Source organism: Solanum pennellii, chromosome 11 (genome assembly GCF_001406875.1).
Source record: "Solanum pennellii chromosome 11, SPENNV200".
Taxonomy (NCBI): Eukaryota; Viridiplantae; Streptophyta; class Magnoliopsida; order Solanales; family Solanaceae; genus Solanum; species Solanum pennellii.
In genome coordinates this window covers 40325511-40345105 of record NC_028647.1, presented here as the reverse complement: position 1 = coordinate 40345105, position 19595 = coordinate 40325511, and the positions used below count along the sequence as shown (strand labels likewise).

The 19595-nt window shown below is 35.3% G+C and overlaps 1 protein-coding gene across 4 annotated transcripts in view; it reads right to left on the bottom strand.

Annotated features, from left to right (window-relative positions):
* Nucleotides 1–19595, bottom strand: part of LOC107004822 (pentatricopeptide repeat-containing protein At1g10910, chloroplastic) — a 30385-nt gene that overhangs the window by 6904 nt on the left and 3886 nt on the right. For 3 of the 4 annotated variants that reach the window (XR_001454788.2, XM_015203192.2, XM_027912964.1), the window contains 4 exons: nucleotides 18890–19192; nucleotides 12785–12889; nucleotides 6189–6288; nucleotides 1044–1366 (listed from right to left, as the gene is read on the bottom strand). Coding sequence is in view for 3 of the 4 variants with exons in the window: in XM_015203192.2 (XP_015058678.1) it covers nucleotides 1044–1366; nucleotides 6189–6288; nucleotides 12785–12889; nucleotides 18890–19192 (831 nt within the window). In the remaining variant the exon portion in view is untranslated. The remainder of the gene's footprint in view (nucleotides 1–1043; nucleotides 1367–6188; nucleotides 6289–12784; nucleotides 12890–18889; nucleotides 19193–19595) is intronic. The other variant, XM_015203193.2, reaches the window with a different exon arrangement.

The window sequence follows — 19595 nt, the reverse complement described above, 5'->3', positions numbered from 1 at the left end:
TGAAAAAGGAAGAAGTTGGACAGAGAAAGTGTGAGAACAAGGACAACATTTAGATCATATTTTTCAATATACTTAGCAATGTATAGTGTAACAACTAGTATCCCATGCAAATTTTGCAACCATCATAGGTTCAACAATGCCGTGAAAAAGTTAAACTTATAGCACAAATGGGGTCGAGAAGATAAAGAGCAGAGCAACCTGAAATTTTAGTTTTTCTAAGGTAGAAGAAGGAATACGAACAAGAGAAATAGGAACTCAATTATATTCTGTTCAAAAGCAACAAAAAAAAAAAGGCAAATCCTTCAACCAGTTATCCAGCAATTTTATGTTAGTTGTGCAATAGTGCAAAATAAAGCCGGACACCTAACAAATTAACTAAAAAGCTGAACGTTTGTAATTCTGGGTCACCAAAATAGAGGACTTTGAGACTTGCTATTTTTTTTAAAAAAAAAAAACACTTCTGATTCCATGTATTCTTTGTGGAGTGCATAATCAAATCTATTCCAATTCAAGCCACTTAAAGTTACTCCGACAGACCTATTTTCTTCTGCTTGATGGTTGACATAATCCTGATGCACTGCAATTTAGTTAAATTTTAATAAGATGTCTCATTGAGAAACTCCCATATGTGTTCACGTATGACTCACATCAACCATAAAAGCAGAAAGAACTTTTGATGCCATGTGTTCTCTGCAGAGTGCACAATCAAATTTATTCCAATTCAAGCCACTATAAAATATTACGCCGCAACAATTATGTCTGCTTGATGGTTACCTAACCTGATCCACTGCAGTTTAGTTCCATCCTATGATTTGATGTCTCATTGATCAACCCCGTATGTGTTCACTTTTGACTCATATCAACCAACACAAGAAAGCATCTGAGTTGAGCACATTAGTTTCTCAAATACTGGGCACAAAACCCAGGTAACAAAAAGCAGTTAAACTGCTCATAGAAGACCAATAATGGTTAACCCAGCTACAAGTGCCACTTTCATGTCTTTTATTGATCAAAAAAATAGTGAGTTTTTAACTTTTGCCTACCTCCTCTGGTTGGTGACCTTTACTATGCATGTCCTCCATGGTACGATAGGCAAGCAAATATAGCTTCTCCTTGCAGAAATATCTTATCAGAATATTAAAAGTATTCCAATCAGGACTAATTGCAGAGTCATCCATCTTCTTCATCATGCTCATTACATTCTCCATTTTTCCTGCTCTGCAATAGGCAGAGAGCATCGCATTCAAAATAACTATATCATATTTGTCATATTTTTCTTCAAATTCAGAAGCCAATTTCTTTGCGTCTTCGAGAAGCCCACGGCGACAGAATGCAGAAATCATAATGCTATAGGAGTAGCCATCTGCTAATTTATAACCAAAAGGACAAATCAAATTAATATAAATTACAAGTAAAATAACACAGAGCATAAAACTCTAAGCCATGTGCAGGAATCGAATAATTTGCACTTTGCATCCCGAATATGCACTTTTTTGTTATTTACACCTTATACTATTTTTTTTAATTGACTTGAACCTTAATCTCCTAAAATCCTTGCAAAAACCTAAAAGGATCTATTTTCTTCAATTACTTATGAGGGTAAAATAGTAAAATACACAACTAATATTGTTGACCTCTCTTTCCCCGTTATTCACAGGTTCATGATTAAAACCATCAACTTTTATGTAAGTACTACAAAGACAGACGAGTAAACCACAACAACCAATTAAAAAAAGTGAACCCAGAAAATCTTGAAGTATTCCTAGATAATTCAATGAAGACATGGCTTTTAGAAGTATTCCTAGTTATTTCAAGGAAGAGGAGGTTTTAAGTACTTTCTCAAGCAAAGAGCTGTAGATAGAGATGATAGTTCTGGTAGCTAACTCAATACCATAAACTTGGAACTCTGAATAAGCTAATGAGTAAGATTAATTTTCTATAATTTTTTATAAAAGTAAATTTGAAAGAGCCAAATGAGAGCATAAATCATATCTTGTATCAGTATGACTGTAAGAAATCAATAGTTGCACTGTGTCGTTTGACTAATTTCATCTCTTCATCTCTCTTAAATGTCTAAAGAATCTTGAGTATCTTGACGGATGAGAAGAGACTACACAAAAGTAACTTGGAGTGGAGTAATGCTATAAATGGAATCATGTGAATTGTGTCTTTGACCGGATAAGTATGACTCAGTAGGAGAGTACAAAACCGAATCGAAAACTGAACCAAACCGCAAACCGAGTCAACCCAAAAAAAATCCGACTAGTGGTTTGGTATTGGAAAAAAAAAACTGACTATATTTGGGTTGGTTTGGTTTTAACTAAAAAAAAAACAACCCGAGACCAAGCCAACCCGACATTATATATGTTATTTTAAAATTTATTTTATACATAAAAATATTTACTTTGATATAATTTTAAAATATTTCTTATACTCTTTTAATATATTATTTCAAGTTTAAAACTTAGAATTCGGAATGGTCCAATAAAGATTTTAGTTCACAGATGTTGATAATTATAATAAAACTTAAATCAAAATCAAATTAATACTTATTCAAAAAGAAAATCAATTCAACACTAAGAATGACAATAATATTGTATATTTGTTCTCTAGTTTTACATTGATTTAGATAATTCAAATGCATATTATAATTTTAATTTTACTAAATATTTAGTAATTTAACTAATACTTATTGAACTTATTTTATCATGATTTACTACTTTTAAATTATGATCATTTTCATTATGACTTTACAATATTTATTTTATATGATTATTTCATTATTATTTTTAATTGAATATTTTGGTGTCATCAATACTCATCTCATATTTTGTGTTATTTTTTTAAGAAATACCTTAAATAATTATATTTTTGTTGGACTAAATAAATATTTGAAGCACAAGTTATTATATGTTTGTATGCAAACTTTACTGAAAAATCCAAAAATCTGAGAAAAAAAAATGAGGTTTATTATTTGGTTTGATCTATAAATTTAAAAATTCAACACAATGGTTTGGTTTGGTATTTGAAAAATCCGAACCAACCCGAGGTTGAAAAATCCGAAAAAATCTGAATTTTATTAGTTTGGTTTGGTTTATAAGTTTACAAATTTTATACAAATGGTTTGGTTTGATATTTGAAAAACCCGAACCAACCCGGTCACGTACACCCTAAGTATGAGCATGATCTATTATTCAATGTTATTTTATGTGCTATTCAGTATGGCCTTTTTTTAAGTTTAATTATGTTTTACATGATCTTATTATACTTTTCTAATTTTTTTCATCATTTATAATTAAGAAATTGTATCTTTCAAGGTTTTGCAAGGAACTAATGAGATTAGAATGAATATCATTAATTAAATAGAATAAGGTGTATGTGAAAAATATTGAAAAGAATATTATTAAACTGTGTATCTAAATTATTACATTGACATCCTATTACAGACACTACATTAGTCTTTTTTTCAACTAGGACACTACTATACAATCCTTTTCTAAATAGGATTCTATATACTATTTCTATTTTTATTCTTATCCTAAGTAGGATTGTATAGATTATTCTTGTTCCTCTTTACTCAGTAAGATTGTATATAGTATTCTTGCTTATATTCCTATTCTAATACTCCCCCCTCAAATTGGTGCATCCAAGCGATATGTACCTAGCTTGTTACAAATGTAATTAATACGAGGACCAATGAAAGGCTTGGTGAGATATTTGCAACTTGGTCACTTTGACTTCACAAAATTGACTGGCAATCTCAATGCGCTTAGTCTTCTCTTGAAATACTGGATTTAATGCATAATGTTGATAAAACACGGATGATAAATTCCTGAATTATAGTGTTGGACTTCCCAATCCAAACTTGAGAAGACTATTTCAAGCCATAAAATGACTTGCTCAATCATCATACAAGGCTACTAGACACAACCTAAGCAACAAAACCAGGTGGTTGCTCCATTTAGACTTCCTCGAGATCATCGTGGAAAAAAACATTTCTTAATGTAAAAGTCATCATAAAATTGGTCGAAACATGCTCATGCGCTAGATTATTAGATTTGAAAGATGAAAGTGGTTGCAATTTCAGAAATATAATTATATGGGTAGAGTCGGCATGATGACATGATCCTACTAAATAGACTTTATATGGGTAGGGTCGAAATGACACTCTACTGAAAAAGAGAAATTATATGGGTAGGGTCAGAATGATGGCACGAACCTACGCAAATCAGGAAGTAGTCAACGAAAAGAACGGCGGAAAGCAAATTAAATATGAGAAAGTAGTCACCGGAAGGATGGCACGATGCTATACAAATTAGATATGAGATCGAAAGGATGGCACGGTGCTACACAAATTAGATGTGAGAAAGTAGCCACTGAGAGGATGGCAAGGTGCTACACAAATTATATATGAAAATCTAGTCACTTTAAGGATGGTGCTACACAAATTAGATATAAGAATGTATTCACAGGAAGTATGGCACCGCGCTACACAAACACTGAAAAATGTGGGATTGACACAAAACAAGCCTAGAAAGTCACCAAAAAAATTGATGCACGATGACCTGTCTGGCTGAGTTTTCTTCTCCTGAATATGGGGTTCATGCATAAAATATTGGCCGTACTTTTATTAATATAATCATTGGTCAGACGGGCAGCATATATGAGTAATAGTCACTCGCTAACAGCAGAAGCTTTTATATTCTCTACCAAGATTATACAGGCTCTGATACCACCTGTTGGGTTTGAAAATAATCAAAACCTCATGCGAAAACTTAAAATTGCAAATCATATCGGTGAAAAATCAAATGACACATAAAACTATACTATAAGAAACATAATATTATTATATGATTTGGCCAACTGGCCTACTATTTGAAAACTAATAAAAGACATTAAAACAGTAGAGAGAAAATATCTTCATAAACAAAACTCTTAAACATCTACATTGTGATGTTATTGTGTTCTTAGTATGAGAAGAGGGGTCTTCAATTTATAGAGTTTCAATTATTTTCCAGCATGAAAGAGTAATCAAATATGGAGGAGAATTATATTTTCTTTCAAAAAAAGTAAAACCAATTATGGTAATGCTTTGACTTTTCTTCAAGAAAAACGTAAAACTCAAATATCGTAAGAAAATCAAGGCAAAATTCTAACAAATTTCCTCTTTTGGCTGGATTTTCTCGACAAAATTTGATTTGTCTATTTTACATGCATGATATCTCATAGTGTCTTCATTGTTGTTACTTGTCATGTTTAAAAATTAAGGTTTAAAATCTATGGGCTACAAGTATTTTATTTTTATTTTTAAAATTGCAGCAACAAGATTGTCAAGTATATGGGTTTAAAACTTTTCCACATGTAGTTGGACAAAAGTCTTCATTTTATCAAATTTGTTGCAAATTGATTTGAAATCACCTTGAAGATATCTTCAACCTCATTCGATCATTGAAACATTGGACTACTGAATCATAAGCTCTGATACCGTGTGAAAATATTGAAAAAGAATATTATTGAATTGTGTCTACTTATTACATTGAAACCCTATTTATAGACACTACATTAGATTCCTTTCCCAACTAGAATAGTACAATACAATCATTTTTCCAAGTAGAATTCTATATACTGTTTCTATTTTTATTCTTATTCCTATTCCAAGTAGGATTGTATATATTATTATGGTTCCTGTTCCTATTCTAACAATGTAAGTAACAAAAGAGTGCATACTTAGGGGTGCGAATTGCAACTTAGTCGCAAGAACCCCTCAAATATGATAAGGCAAGCCAATGATAGTGCGCAAGGAAAGAAGAACCCATTAAGTTGGTAATCTGAGGTTACAACCATCCCTTGAAAATACCAAACTAAAAGTGAAGGAAAATTAAGAAGAAGAAGCGATAGTCAATGCCCATTGTTTGAGAGGATAGGCAATCAGCACATATGTATGACTAAGTAATTTTACCAGCTTCAACATGTCAAGGCGTACGCAAATAATAAGCTCAAACCAGCTCAAGTATATTTTGACTGGACATACACATGAAGCGAAAGGCACCAAGTATATTCCAATCTGAACTAGAACATTGAAGAGCTCAAGAAAACAAATTCATTGATTTCACTACAGCCTCTCACAGTGAACTCCAACATTCTCTATTAGAAATTTAAGAATCGGCCATGGTATGTAAGATACATACCAGTTTTCACCTGTTTTTCCATCATCTCATCAAATACTGATTTTGCTTCAAGAAGATGTCCAGACTTTGCCAGGCCATCCATTAGAAGACAAAATGGCATCTGTAAGTAGCATATTTTGTAAGCCACGGAATACTCAAAAGTACAATATGTATTAAAATAAGAGCAAACAATCTGTAAGCGAAAAACTTCAGGTATACTAATTTCAGTAGATTGATGACAAAAATCAGAAGCACTTTCTCAACATTAGAAGCCATAAAGTAGGGGGGAAAATCAGGAAAACATTTATAGTGCCATTACTTTGGGAAATAAAACCAATGACTATTCTGGTGTAGAATTTGAGAAGGACGAAAAAATTTCTTTGTATTTCAGTACCACTTAACATCCCATGAGAAGAGATATCAATACAAGTAAATCCTAACTGATTAAGGAAAGACCATCAATTATATTCCTCTAATTATGCTTAGGGAAGGAAAAAGTCTCCTAAAATCACGCTAATTAATTAACACAACTTGCAAACGGAAGTATGCTTAGGTCCTTCTGATGATGATGTTCGGTAAGAAAATGCGCTAGCTGTTTTTCTGATGTAACATAAAGTAAAATCAAGATGCCACTAGTAACTTTTTCTTTGATAAATTGATAGTCAATTCAATATGTTTTGTTCGATTCTTTTTTTTGTTGACAATTGATAAGTAGTATTCTTCAGCATTAAGGAAATGTTGGCCATCATCAAAAATGGTTACAACCATGACCAAAACAAAATTTACAAGCTTCCTATCAGTTCAATGATTTGATCTTCATCATCTATACATAATTGTTTACACCAAAAAAGTAAAGATACTAAACAATTCCATTTGGCTTTGTGAATGGAATTGGATTTATCTTCAAAAAACATCTATCATTCCTTTCTCTCCAGACTGACCACCAAATACATGAAGGAATCAGTTTCCACAATCTTTTTTGAGTTTTGCTGCCCCCTCTTCTAATCCAGCAGCTTAGGAGGTCAGAAGTATGTTCTGGCATGGACCAGCTTTGTCCAGAAATGTTTAGGAAGAGTTCCCATAGTTGAGAGGTGTACTTGCAATGTAAGAATAGATGACCGTTTGTTTCTCCTGTATGTTCTGGCAGGGACCAGGTTTGGCCAGAAATGTTTAGGAAGAGTTCCCATAGTTGAGAGATGTACTTGCAATGTAAGAATAGATGACGTTTGTGTCTCCTGTCAAGTTACACAAAGTACACCTGGGAACTAGTGGCCTTCATTTCTTCTGCAACACTTTTTGAGTGAGACATGCTCTCCTAATACCTATCCAAGTGAAGCATTTTACCTTGGCAGGGACAATCCTTTCCATATGCTATTCCAGTGATATCGTCTACCGTCTCTCAATTCTTGCACCCTTCTCTTGTAGGCACTGTTAATTGTGTAAACACCCTCTTTGGTGTGGTTCCAGGTGACTCTATCAGGAACATTTGCAGAATTAGACTTCCTCCAACATTTCCAGTAGGAGGCTACTCTGTCTACTTCCCAATCATTCAATAACCCTCCTAAAGGAAAGATCCCACCCTTGTGCTGTCCAGCAATCACTGATTTTGGCTTTAGGGTTATTGCATATCGAGTATAAATCTGGAAATACTTCTCTCAGAGAGCTGACTGATCCAAACACCTTTCCAGAACTTAACTTTGATGTCATTTCCCACCTCTAGAGTCAGTTGTCCCATACATAGCAAAACACAAAGTTGGTTTGAACGGCCAAGTTGATAGGCTTAAGGCCCGCCTGTTCCCACGGGGCATACTCAGATATTTGGACTTGATTACGGAGATACTTCCTCTCCTATAGTCCTATGGATAAAGTAGCACATGTCCTCTTTATCTATCCATAGTTGTTGCCTGACATTGACCTCTTTATTAGCTGGAAATTAAAGATGCTTCTCCGTGTGGTAACCTCGAGGACGAAGTCTAAATGGAGCGACCATTCTGGTTTTGTTGCTTGGGGGGAGTCTAGCCTGGTATGTCAGTTGCGCTGACCACTTTACAATCTCCTCGAGCTTGGTTTGTAAAATTTAGCACAAGATTCCAAGAGTTAAACATGACTCTTAGCGAAGTTGATCACTCTATGTTTTATCGACATTATATTCCAAATATATGTATTTGTTTAGGGGTTTATGTTGACATATCATTATCTCATACAATGATCAAGATGGTATCACTAATTAAACCAACATCTCTTTCAGCATTTCCAGACTAAAGACCTCTACAGACTAAAATATTTCCTAGGTATTGAGGTTGCTCAGTCCAAATCAGGTATTGCTATTTCACAAAGCAAGTATGCCTTAGACGTTCATGATTCGTGGATAGATAGGAATGATGGAATACAGACCATTGACACTCTTATGGAGCTACTCAGTTATCTTGGAATATACAAGGGGCTAGATGGTAAGTTGAAATGTCACAATGACTAGGTCTGGCATTTCTTTTCTTATGAGTGTTGTAAGTCAACTTATGGATTATAGTCATTTGGCATGTAGTTGTCTGCATTCTACCATACCATAAAGTCAGCTCAAAGTAAGGGACTACTCTTTTAGAATCAAGGTCATGAGCAGGTTGTTGGATTAATAGACACTGATTGGCCAAGATCACCTTCTAAAAGACGTTCTACATCCGGATATTGTGTTTTAGTAGTAGGTAATTTGATATCCTTGAAAAGTAAGAAATAGAGTGTGATTGCTCAATCTTGTGCTAAAGTAAAATATCAAGCAATGGTTGTAGCAACTTGTGAGCCGGTTTGGATCAAACAGATGCTTGGAGAACTAAAATTTGGAGAAATCGGTCAATTGGAACTTGTATGTGGTAACCAAGCAACCTTTCATACAGCATCAAATCTGGTATTTCATGAGAGGACTAAAAACATTGAGATTGACTAGGGGTGTCAAAAATGAGCCCAACTAGGTAACCCACCTAGAATTATGAGGGTTGGGCCCAAGATAAGTTGAATTGGGTTCAATCTCAACTCATTCATGTCGTAACCCATTTTAAGAAAATCCTCAATTGAGCCCAATATAATCTCCAATTTCTGCCCGTTTTAGAACTCTTTATTTGCATTGATGTTATGTATGTTCCTACATTGAAGGTAAGGCTGGGCACCTGAATGGGTTGTACCAGTACTGTTCCGGTGCCATTCGGGTACGGTCCGGTGCAATAGTATTCGGGACGAGATGGGATACATTGAACTGATACACGGAATGGAACGGTATCATGATTTGATATCGGTTAATCCCGGTTCCGTTCCGATCCGGTACCGTTTCGGCCCGGGTAAATCATTTTTAATTAGAATAAAAAATAATATTTTTTTGTCATTGTTTACTTTTATTAGCATTTCTTTTCTGTTTATTTAATTTTTCAAAATTACAAACTTAAGTTATTTAACTTTCAAGTCATAAGTATAACTTAATAACTTATAAACTTCAAAAGACTCAAATCTTGAAAACTTATACCATAAGCTCAAAAACTTTTTAAAAAAACTTTATTAAACTCAACTTACAAACTTTATATAAGTAAAATTTAAAAAAAGTATATCTTTAAATAAACTTAAGTAAAAATTATTATAAATTTTAAAACTTAAATGCTATTAACTAATAAACTTAGAAAAAAAAATTCTTATTTTCATAATTCAAAATAACTTTAAAAATAATTATTTTTTGAAATAGCTATATGTGTCGTCCTGTTTATCCCATCCCATTCCGTTCTGGTCTATCTCGGTATATAGTGGGACGGGACGGGACGGAACTGAGCCTCCCATCCTGGTAATTCCGGTCCGGTTCATCCCTGTACCGATCAACAACCCAGTCAAACTGTCTCGTTCCGATCCCATACTGGTTCGTTCCAGTTCGATGGTCCCATTCTGGACTGGTGCCCAGCCTTAATTGCATGTATGAATTACCATCTATTTAACATCTTTTTGGATTTATCTATCCATTGATAACTTTTTCAAAAAAAAATTCTTGAGTTGAAATTCAAATTGTTGTATAAAACATAAATAATAGTATATAAAATAATGAGATTAAGCGGGTTAAGATCCAACCCATTTTGAGCCCAAAGTAAACTTGGGTGTGTCAGGACCTAACCCAACCCAATTTCTATTATAACACATTTTAATATCTCTGATTTCAACTCAACCCGCCTATTTGACACCTCTAAGATTGACTGTCACTTTGTAAGAGAAAAGGTACTCCCTGGTGATATTGTTAATTTGTGAAGCCGAGTGAACGACATGCAGATATCTCACCAATTGTCTCACTAGTCCTCGTATTAGTTACTTCTGTAACAAGCTTAGTACATATGACTTGTATGCACCAATTTGAGGGGGAGTGATAGAATAGAAATCAGAATAGATTTGTATATAGTATCCTACGTGGAAAGGGATAGCCGTATAGTGTCTATAAGGCCCAATGTGATAATGTAAATACACAATTCAATAATATTTTTCTCAATTTTCACACCAACAGTCAAGATACTACACTTTTTTTACTAATGACCATGTTGAAAAAAATCAGGGAAGGTTTCTACCATAGAATTTTGCCCATACCTTTTGTCCTCCAAACTTTAATTTTATGTCATCACAACTGTTTAACCTTATTTTCTTTAGAAACTCATTTCACTGACTGTTGATGTGCACCATGCATATGTATGCCATATTGGAATTTAATGACACACAGCTATATCATAATCTTTTTGTGTTTACACCAATAATCAAGAATCCGTGTAACATAAAGCCTCAAAGTGTATACTTCTCCAATTCGAGTTTATCACTATATGTCAATAAACTTATCAAAAAACATACTCTAAATTAGAATGCAAAATGAAATGTTTGGGAGGTTTTTCGAACTAATGAAATTCTAAAGAAAGAAATGTAGCTCATCCTTAGCATAGCCAAGAGTCTCTAACTCCTTTCTTAGTTCCTTTGACTTCTCAAACAAACCTCATTTCACGTATACCTTCAACAAAGTTGTATAGATTTTGGGCGGCACATGGGACATCGGATCATGACAGTGCTGGTTGGGGAGATACTGGACCTCTTGGTGATGTTGGTTTTAGCACAACACTGACGAAAAATGGAACTACGCAAATCAAATTTAAGGAATCACCGGAAACCCACACAGTGACTGCTCTCTCTGTCCCCAATATTTCTCACAATGACTTTGATACCATGCGAAAAACAATGGAGAAAAATATTATTGAATTGTCTATCTACATTATTACGATAAGCCTTTTCCACGTAACATACTGTATAGAAATCCTATTCATATACCTATTATTCTAACAGTGGGAACACATTATCAAGAACTACCTTCTTTTGATAATTAAGAAGTAATTTTATCAATGAAACTTTGGTAGCACGATGGTCGTAACTCGTAAGATTGTACAAAAGTTTGTTGGATTTATGTGCTTTATAACTATAAGGATCTGAAGAAATTGAGTATTACATCAACATCATAAACAAAGGCTCAGATACTGGAAATATCTATATTTCACAAAAGCAACAATTTCCTCTTTCCTCTACAAACATCTACAGTTCTCTCTAGACAAACAGTCCACAGCATGCACAAAGGAATGGTTTCTATATCAACAGCTACTTCTTCCATATCTTCTGTCCTTGCCAGCTGCAGTGCTGATTTAAGTTGCCTGGCACTACCCAGTACCCACTGAATACCACGTTGGTTCAGGAACATGCACCAAATCTGCCAAGCATACTAGCAGTGTAATTGTAAATGATTCACAGTTTCAAAACTTTCTTTGTATAGATAGCACCAACTGCATGATTTGAAGCTCCTCCTCTCTAAGTTTGCCTGTGGGAAACAAGCTTTATGTGTAGATCCAGCAAAGTATGCTAACTTGCTCGGAGCTTTTTGGTTTTCCTAATTTCAAATCATCTTCCATGATCATTCAAAACCATTTGTGGGAGCATTCCTCACGAGTACTGATAGGATTTTGCCGAGCATGCACCATCCTTGCATGAGATTTTTTACAATAATAATAATAAGTTACTAAAGACAATTGACATTTCCACTTTGGAAGCCACACAGGAAGATTCTAGTAACTCGCTTATTCTTTTGATTTTCCCAATCACTAATGTTCCTTCTAAACTGAAAATTTTAGCCTCTCCTGTCCCAACAGTCAGCTATACTGCACTTTTATTAATCACCATAATAAACAAATCAGAGAAGGTTTCTGCCATAGAATTCCGCCCATACCTTTGGTCCTCCAAAATTTAATTTTCTGCAATCACCTACTTTTGACCTTATTTTTTCTTGAAACTCATTTCATCGACTGTTCATATGTTTCCACCCAGCAACTCCATGTGGACAATATTCTGAAGATGTGCACCATGGATAATGTATGCTATAATGGAATTTAATGACAACACTAATCACTGGCAATAACCAAGAAACAGGGTAGTATAGAACCTCAAAGTGTATACTTCTTCTTCCAGACGTTATCACTTTATGTCAATAAACTTGTCAAAAATATACAATGTAGAATGCAAAATGAAATTTTTGGGAAGATTTTGAACACAAGAAATCCTTAAAAAAAAAAAAAGTGTACCTCATCCTTAGCATAGCCAAGAGCTTCTAACTCCTTTAGCAGTTCCTTTGACTTCTCAAACAAACCTCCTTTCACGTATACCTTCAACAAAGTTGTATAGATTACCTGCAACACACCATGAGCAGCAATGAATTTTTAAAGAAAATTTCTGAAGCTAGTAGTGATAATGGCAATCTTTTTTCTTAATGACAAGGGAAACCCGCAGCTGCTACCCTTTCGGTGCGCAGAGGGTAAAACCCCCGCTCCTATTCAATAGCTCGCAAACTACAAGGAGATGTAACCCGCACTAGGCAAGCTTGGTGCGACGAGCTCGACCCAGAAGGCAAACCCCTTGCTTTCGCTGGCAAGGGGTTTCGAACTTGCGACCTCCAACATGGAAGTCCCAAGCTCAAATCACTGGGCCACGCCGAAGGGTGCAGTGACAAAAGCAATCTAAAACACAAAGATGATCTAAGTTCCCATAAACAGTTCGACTCCAGGCATACTTCAAATTGCAGTATTCCAACCATATAGAAATAGTCAATCCGTAAGTGCAGTTGTCTTTCGCAAACCACTTTCCTTTTTCCAGTAGTGTGAAGTCTATTTATGATAAGGAATAGCTTGCTCTTGTTTTAGGCTTTGCAAAAATGGAAAACACTACCTCTTGAGCCATCATTTTTATGTCCGGACAGATCATTGCAGCCTCAAGTATTTCCTTTCCCAACGTATTACCACTAATGAGCAGCAAATATTATTACCGAAATTGGCTCCCTTCAACTTCACAATTGCTTACACAGTAGGGAAAGACAATTTGGGAGCTGATACTCTTTCGAGGAGGCAATTAAATGCTGAATTCCTAGCTCTTGCGATGTGTACCAATGGATTTTTCAAATTGAATAGATACTCTCCAGGCAGATAATATACTCGTGAGATTATTCAAGCCATCCGCCAAGGCCCTTCCTTAGAATCAAATTTTCACCCAGTGGATCAAAAACGTTATTTCAAGGAAAGGTTGGTTGTTCCATATCAATCTTCTCTATAAAAAAAGCTTTCCTTTAAATCTCACACCCTTCTGTCAGACATAGAGGATATTTGAAAACCTTGAAGCGCCTCTCCTCCAACTTTTGCTGTCCAAGGACGAAACATGATGTTAAACTCTTCGTTCAGAACTGTTTGATTAGTCAATAGGCCAGTTACAATGCTTTAGCACCTGTTGTGGCTTCTAAAACCCTTGCCTATACCTGATAGAACATGAGAAGATATCTCACTTGACTTCATTGTAGGACTTTCTAAATCTGGTGATTATGAGTTTATGACACAATGTTGGTTGTTCTAGATTGTTTCAGCAAGTATTCTCATTTCATCCCAGTATCTCACCCATATACCGCCAAGATTGTAGCTAATGGTTTTTGCAGAGAAGTTGTGCATCTCCATGGCATTCCACAGTCAATCCTGTCTGATCGGGATGTTATCTTTCTCAACGCTTTCTGGCAGGAGCTTTTCCGACTTAGCAAAACAAGGTTAAGAATGGGAATGTCTTCCCATCCACAATCTGATGGACAGATTCAGGTAATCAATAGATGCTTCGAATCTTAGTTACGATGCTTTTGCTATGGAGTCACCTCATACATGGAATTAGTACTTAACATGGGCAAAATTTTCTTTTCACACGGGCCGAATTTTCTTTTAAGACGGGCTTCCACTCATCCATAGAAACTACCCCATTTTGTTTTTATGGTAGAGATCCTCCATCCTTTTCTCCTTTTATTCATAAAGAAAAATGCATCACTGAACTTGAACAACTTTTGAATTGTGATGCCATGTTGAAAATTCTAAAGAAGATAACCTTTTAAAGTCTCAAACTTCAATTGAACAGCAAGTTAATTCTTCTTCTTTTTTTTTTTTGGAATGCAGTAAAAAACAGCAAGTTAATTCTCATCATCGAGATGTTACCTTTCAGGCTGGAGATTGGCTTTCTAAATTGTGGAGCCTTACCTTCACTGTTCTTTGGCTTATTGCAAGTACAAATGTTAGAATAGTAATAGGTTTATAAAATCCTATTAGAATAGGAATAGGAATACTAAATAGTATTCTACTTGGTAAAGGATTGTACTAGGGTCTATAAATAGGGTCTCAATGTAATAATGTAGACACAACAACAATTCAATAATATTATTTTTCTATATCTCTCACATGGTACCAGAGCCTCTACGATCTTGGTAGAAAATCAAAGAGTTTCCGCAGCCGGTGGGCGGCTATTACTCATATATGCCGCCCGTTAGGCCAATGATTATGTTAGCAAAAGTTGGGTCACCGTGTATATCATTCTGCGGACTATTTTCTCATATCTAATTTTTGTAGCACCGTTCCATCATTCCGGTGACTACTTTTTCATGTTTAATTTGTGTAGCACCACGCATTCCTTCTGGTGACTACCTTTTTTTGCATAATATTATTTGCGTAGCACCGTGCATCTCTCCGGGCTACTCTTTATATTTGATTTGTCTAGTATCGTGGGTTTTTTTCGCATAGCACCATGTGTCTTTTTGGTGAGTCCTCCGATTTGATTTGTGTAGTTCCATTCATCTTTCCGGTGACTCCTCAAATCTGATTTGCGTAGGGTTGTGCAATCATTCCAATCCTACCTATATAATTTCTCTTTTACATTAGGGTCATGCCATCATTCCGACTTTACCCATATTATTTCTCTTTTTCAATGGGGTCATTCCATCAATTTGAACTATCCTATATAATTTCTATTTTCTAGTTGGGTCATGCCATCATTCCGACCCTACCAATATAATTTTATTTTTTAGATTGTGACCACTTTTAGCCATCAAATCTAATACTCTAGTGTATGAGCATGTTCCAGCCAATTTTTCCATGACTTTTTGTTTAATATCGACTCTTCTATTGATTTCAACATGATTCATATATTCTATACTAGATTTTGAGCATTTTGTTGCTCGTGGGGAGTTTAGTAGCCTTATATGTCGATTACGTAAATCACTTTATGGTCTGAAACAGTCTTTGCAAGCTTAATTTGCGAAGTTCAATACTATAATTTTATCACTCTGTATTTTATAGACATTATGCATCAAATCCAGTATTTCATGAGAAGACTAAGCACATTGAGATTGACTGTCAGTTTTGTGACGTCGAGTGATAAACTTGTGGACACCTCATATTAATTACATTTATAACAAGTTAGATACATATGATTTGCATGCACTAGCTTGAGGGGGAGCGTTAGAATAATAATAGGTTTATACAATCCTATTAGAATAGAAAATAGGAATACTAAATAGTATCCTACTTGGTAAATGATTGTATTCTAGTGTCTAAATAAGGTCTGAATGCAATAATGTAGACACAACAACAATTCAATAATATTATTTTCCAATATTTCTCACACAAAAAATTGTCACCTCAATTTTTATTTTATTTTTTGAGGATAGCAACACTAATTGTCACCTCAATTTTAGGACCATAAAACTGTAAGATGTGTTGGATCTATAGCGTATGAACAAGAGCTACCTTCTTCTTCAAAAGTCTATATCAAATATTCCATGTATCTTTACTCCGTCCAAGCATTGTCTGCAAGCTATTATACCACCATCCTTTTTCCTCTTACTAAAGATTGGGAACTTGCCCTATCTCCTACCAAGATTCTTGCGCATCCATGGGTCAAAGAAGATGGTACTTTTTCTTTGGAACTGTAATTTCAATGGGTTGAGCATCCCCTTGAAGAAGCTAGTTGGGAGAACTATGATCTCATTGCAGCAATTTCCTTCTTTTCGACCTAAGGACAAAGCGATACTTCTGGAGGATGCACTGATACGACTGCTCATTTACAGTTATGTTTTATTTTAAATATATATGTATGCAGAAGAATTCTGGGAAACAAAAAGAATTGTCATTATCTTTGTAGCTAGATTAGAGATTTGTCCATTCTATACCAACACAGTTATTAGTCAATGTAGTGTTTAAGATCCTTGCACTTTATTTTTAGATAAGGAGATCCTTGCACTTTATTTAACCAGTAAAATTTCATTCTTATCTCTTCTTCATTACAGATTCTATCACATTATGTGGAAAACTTACAAGGTATTCCGAGGAGAATCCCACAAGGAGATAGGAGAAGCACTGACATAGAAATTTCTACATACAAGTTATTCCATTTTCTTAAATTTCACCTCAGTTTATGTTTTGATTGCGAAAATCATTGTATCTATCCTAAATACATCGAATTTGGGAAGTACCCAAAATTGGTAAACTAAATCCAGTACAGATCCCAAACTCATGTTATGTCAACACAAGTCACTCAAAGTGAAGAGCCTGGTCAACTTGGACCTCCTTTTTCTACTTGTAAATTTTAATGGTAAATTTCTTAAATCCAAATCCTTGATCCATCATTATAAATTTTGAGGAACAGTATTGCTGCTATATTCTGTACTCCATACACTACTGGTCAAGCAGCTAAGAATCACCAAACTTGACTGGCAACAATGCTTGAATCTACTCACAGTATCAAACCTCCCTTGCCGTACCAAAACCCCAGACCAACTAACTAATTAAGTTTTTCACTTTTTAATTATCGAAGAATTTTCCAAACTGTCCACTGGTATATAAGAAAGAAGTGTTGCGAGGTGCTTTCAAACAAATGAGAAGTGTTTACAAACACAATTAAATAAATGAAAGAGTGTTTTATCTAATAGCTTAAACTTTAAAATAAGGAGGTCAGAAGCGCTTCTAAGTTCTAGAAGGATTTGAACGAGGTGGCAAGGGGTAACAACTTTCTGAGAAGCTATTCATTTCGGCGGAGATTTCAATGGTCACAACGGGTTAACCATGTATGACAAGGTGTGTGAAGTTTTTGTTTTGGGGTGAGAAATGAAGGAAGAGCATTGCTTCTAGATTGTGCTGTAGCTTTTCATTGGTGATAGCTAATTCATGCTTTCCGAAAAAAAGTGGACCACTTGGGTACCTCCGTAGTGCGGTGGACAATAGTCAAACAGATTATTTACTTTCGGAAGGCTGAAAGGCCTTTGTAAGGACTGCAAGGTTATCCCAAGTGAGCCTAACTACCCAGCATAAAATCCTGACAATGGACTTGGGGATTAAGAGGGAAGGGAAACAAGACTTTGTATGCCCGACTGAGGATCAAATGGGATGGCTAGACCCCTGCCTTTTCTAGGAGATGGGGAAGAAGCTAATGGCGATGGAGACTTGGGGTAGTAGTGGAGATATAAATAGAATGTGGGATAAGACAGCATGTTACATTAACGAAGCAGTTAGAGAGGTGTTAGGGGTTTCGAGGGGCAAATTTGATGGCCATCGAAGGGATTAGTGGTGGAATGGGGAAGCACAAGGTAAAGTGGATGCAAAGAAAGTGGCATATGCTATGTTGGTAGATAGCAAAGACGAGGAGGAACGGATGATATCATGTGGTTTACGGTGTTTAGGTGATCACACTTTGTTGTTACGGTTCCTTGCATATATACTCCGTTGTTTTGCTACTAGTTGTCATGTTTCTCCCCACTACCTTTTTCGTCTGATTATTATTTTGATTTGCTTGAGTTGGGGGTTTTCGAAAATAGTATCTCCACCTTGAAGAGGTTGTGGTAAGAAAAGCGTAAACTCTACCTTCCTAAGACCCCACTTTGTGGGATTTCACTAGGTATGTTCATGTTGTTGTTTTTAAATGAAATGCTCATGCATTTTAATATTGTACCAGAGCTACAAGAGGTCTAGAGTTCAAGTTTCACTGGCAACCTTCGTCAAAAAGAATTTTCACATGCTTGGCCATGAGAAAAAAAAATTAGGCCCGCATGTGAGGAAGGAGTTATGTTCATGCCATATGCATTGTGACCTCTCTATGGTTCCAAGGCGCAGTTCTTTCCTCTCTTATTTTCACTGTGACCAGGAAAAAGGAAATGAACGCAACCCTGTCAAAAAAGGTACTGACAATAACAATAACCAGAGGCTCTTGGAAGGCCTACTGGGAACAGTTATTCCAATGTTGCTCTCAAATCTGCTATCTTAAAATCAGTAAACATACATAAAAGCAAAGAGTGTATATTGATATTTTAATCACTTCACAGGTAAGAACGCTTAATGACAAACCTTATTTAATACTAAGCCTGCAGATCTCATCTCTTCAATCAATGCCTCAGCCTTCTCGTAATTTCGGTCAGCAGAGTAAGCATTAAGCAAAGAGCTATAGTGATAGACATTAGGAGAATGACCTTCATCTTTCATCTTCTGAAAGTACTTTGCAGCTTCATTGCACTCTTTATGTGAAGCACAGACAGAAAGGAGTGACCCATAAGTCACACTATCCATTTCCAGTCCATTAGACATCATCTCCTGAACCAGCTCTAGTGCCTTATAGTATCCACCGTTTACTTTGGCACAGCCTGCAAGAAGCTAAACATAGTAGATGAAAGTTAAAAAGGGGCTAAACACTAAATTATACTAGAGTTTGTGTAATCAACAAGTTTACTTTTGGGATATGCAACATAAAAGAGTGTGTTTGGTATGAAGGAAAACATTTTCTGGAAAATGTTTTTCAATTTTCTCATGTTTGGTTGGGCAAAAGTTTTGGAAAATGTTTTTCAAATCAACTCATTTTCCTCAAAATTAAGGAAAATGACTTCCCTTCAAAAATTAAGGAAAACATTTTCCAAAACTCTCCTCTAATTTCAAATAAAATTTTCTTTTGGGAAAAACATCAATTTTAAAAGAAAATATTTTCAATTTCAAAATTTTATTTTTTCACCCGATCCCTGACCACCCCCCTCCCCCAACCCCAACCCCTCCCCAAAAAATT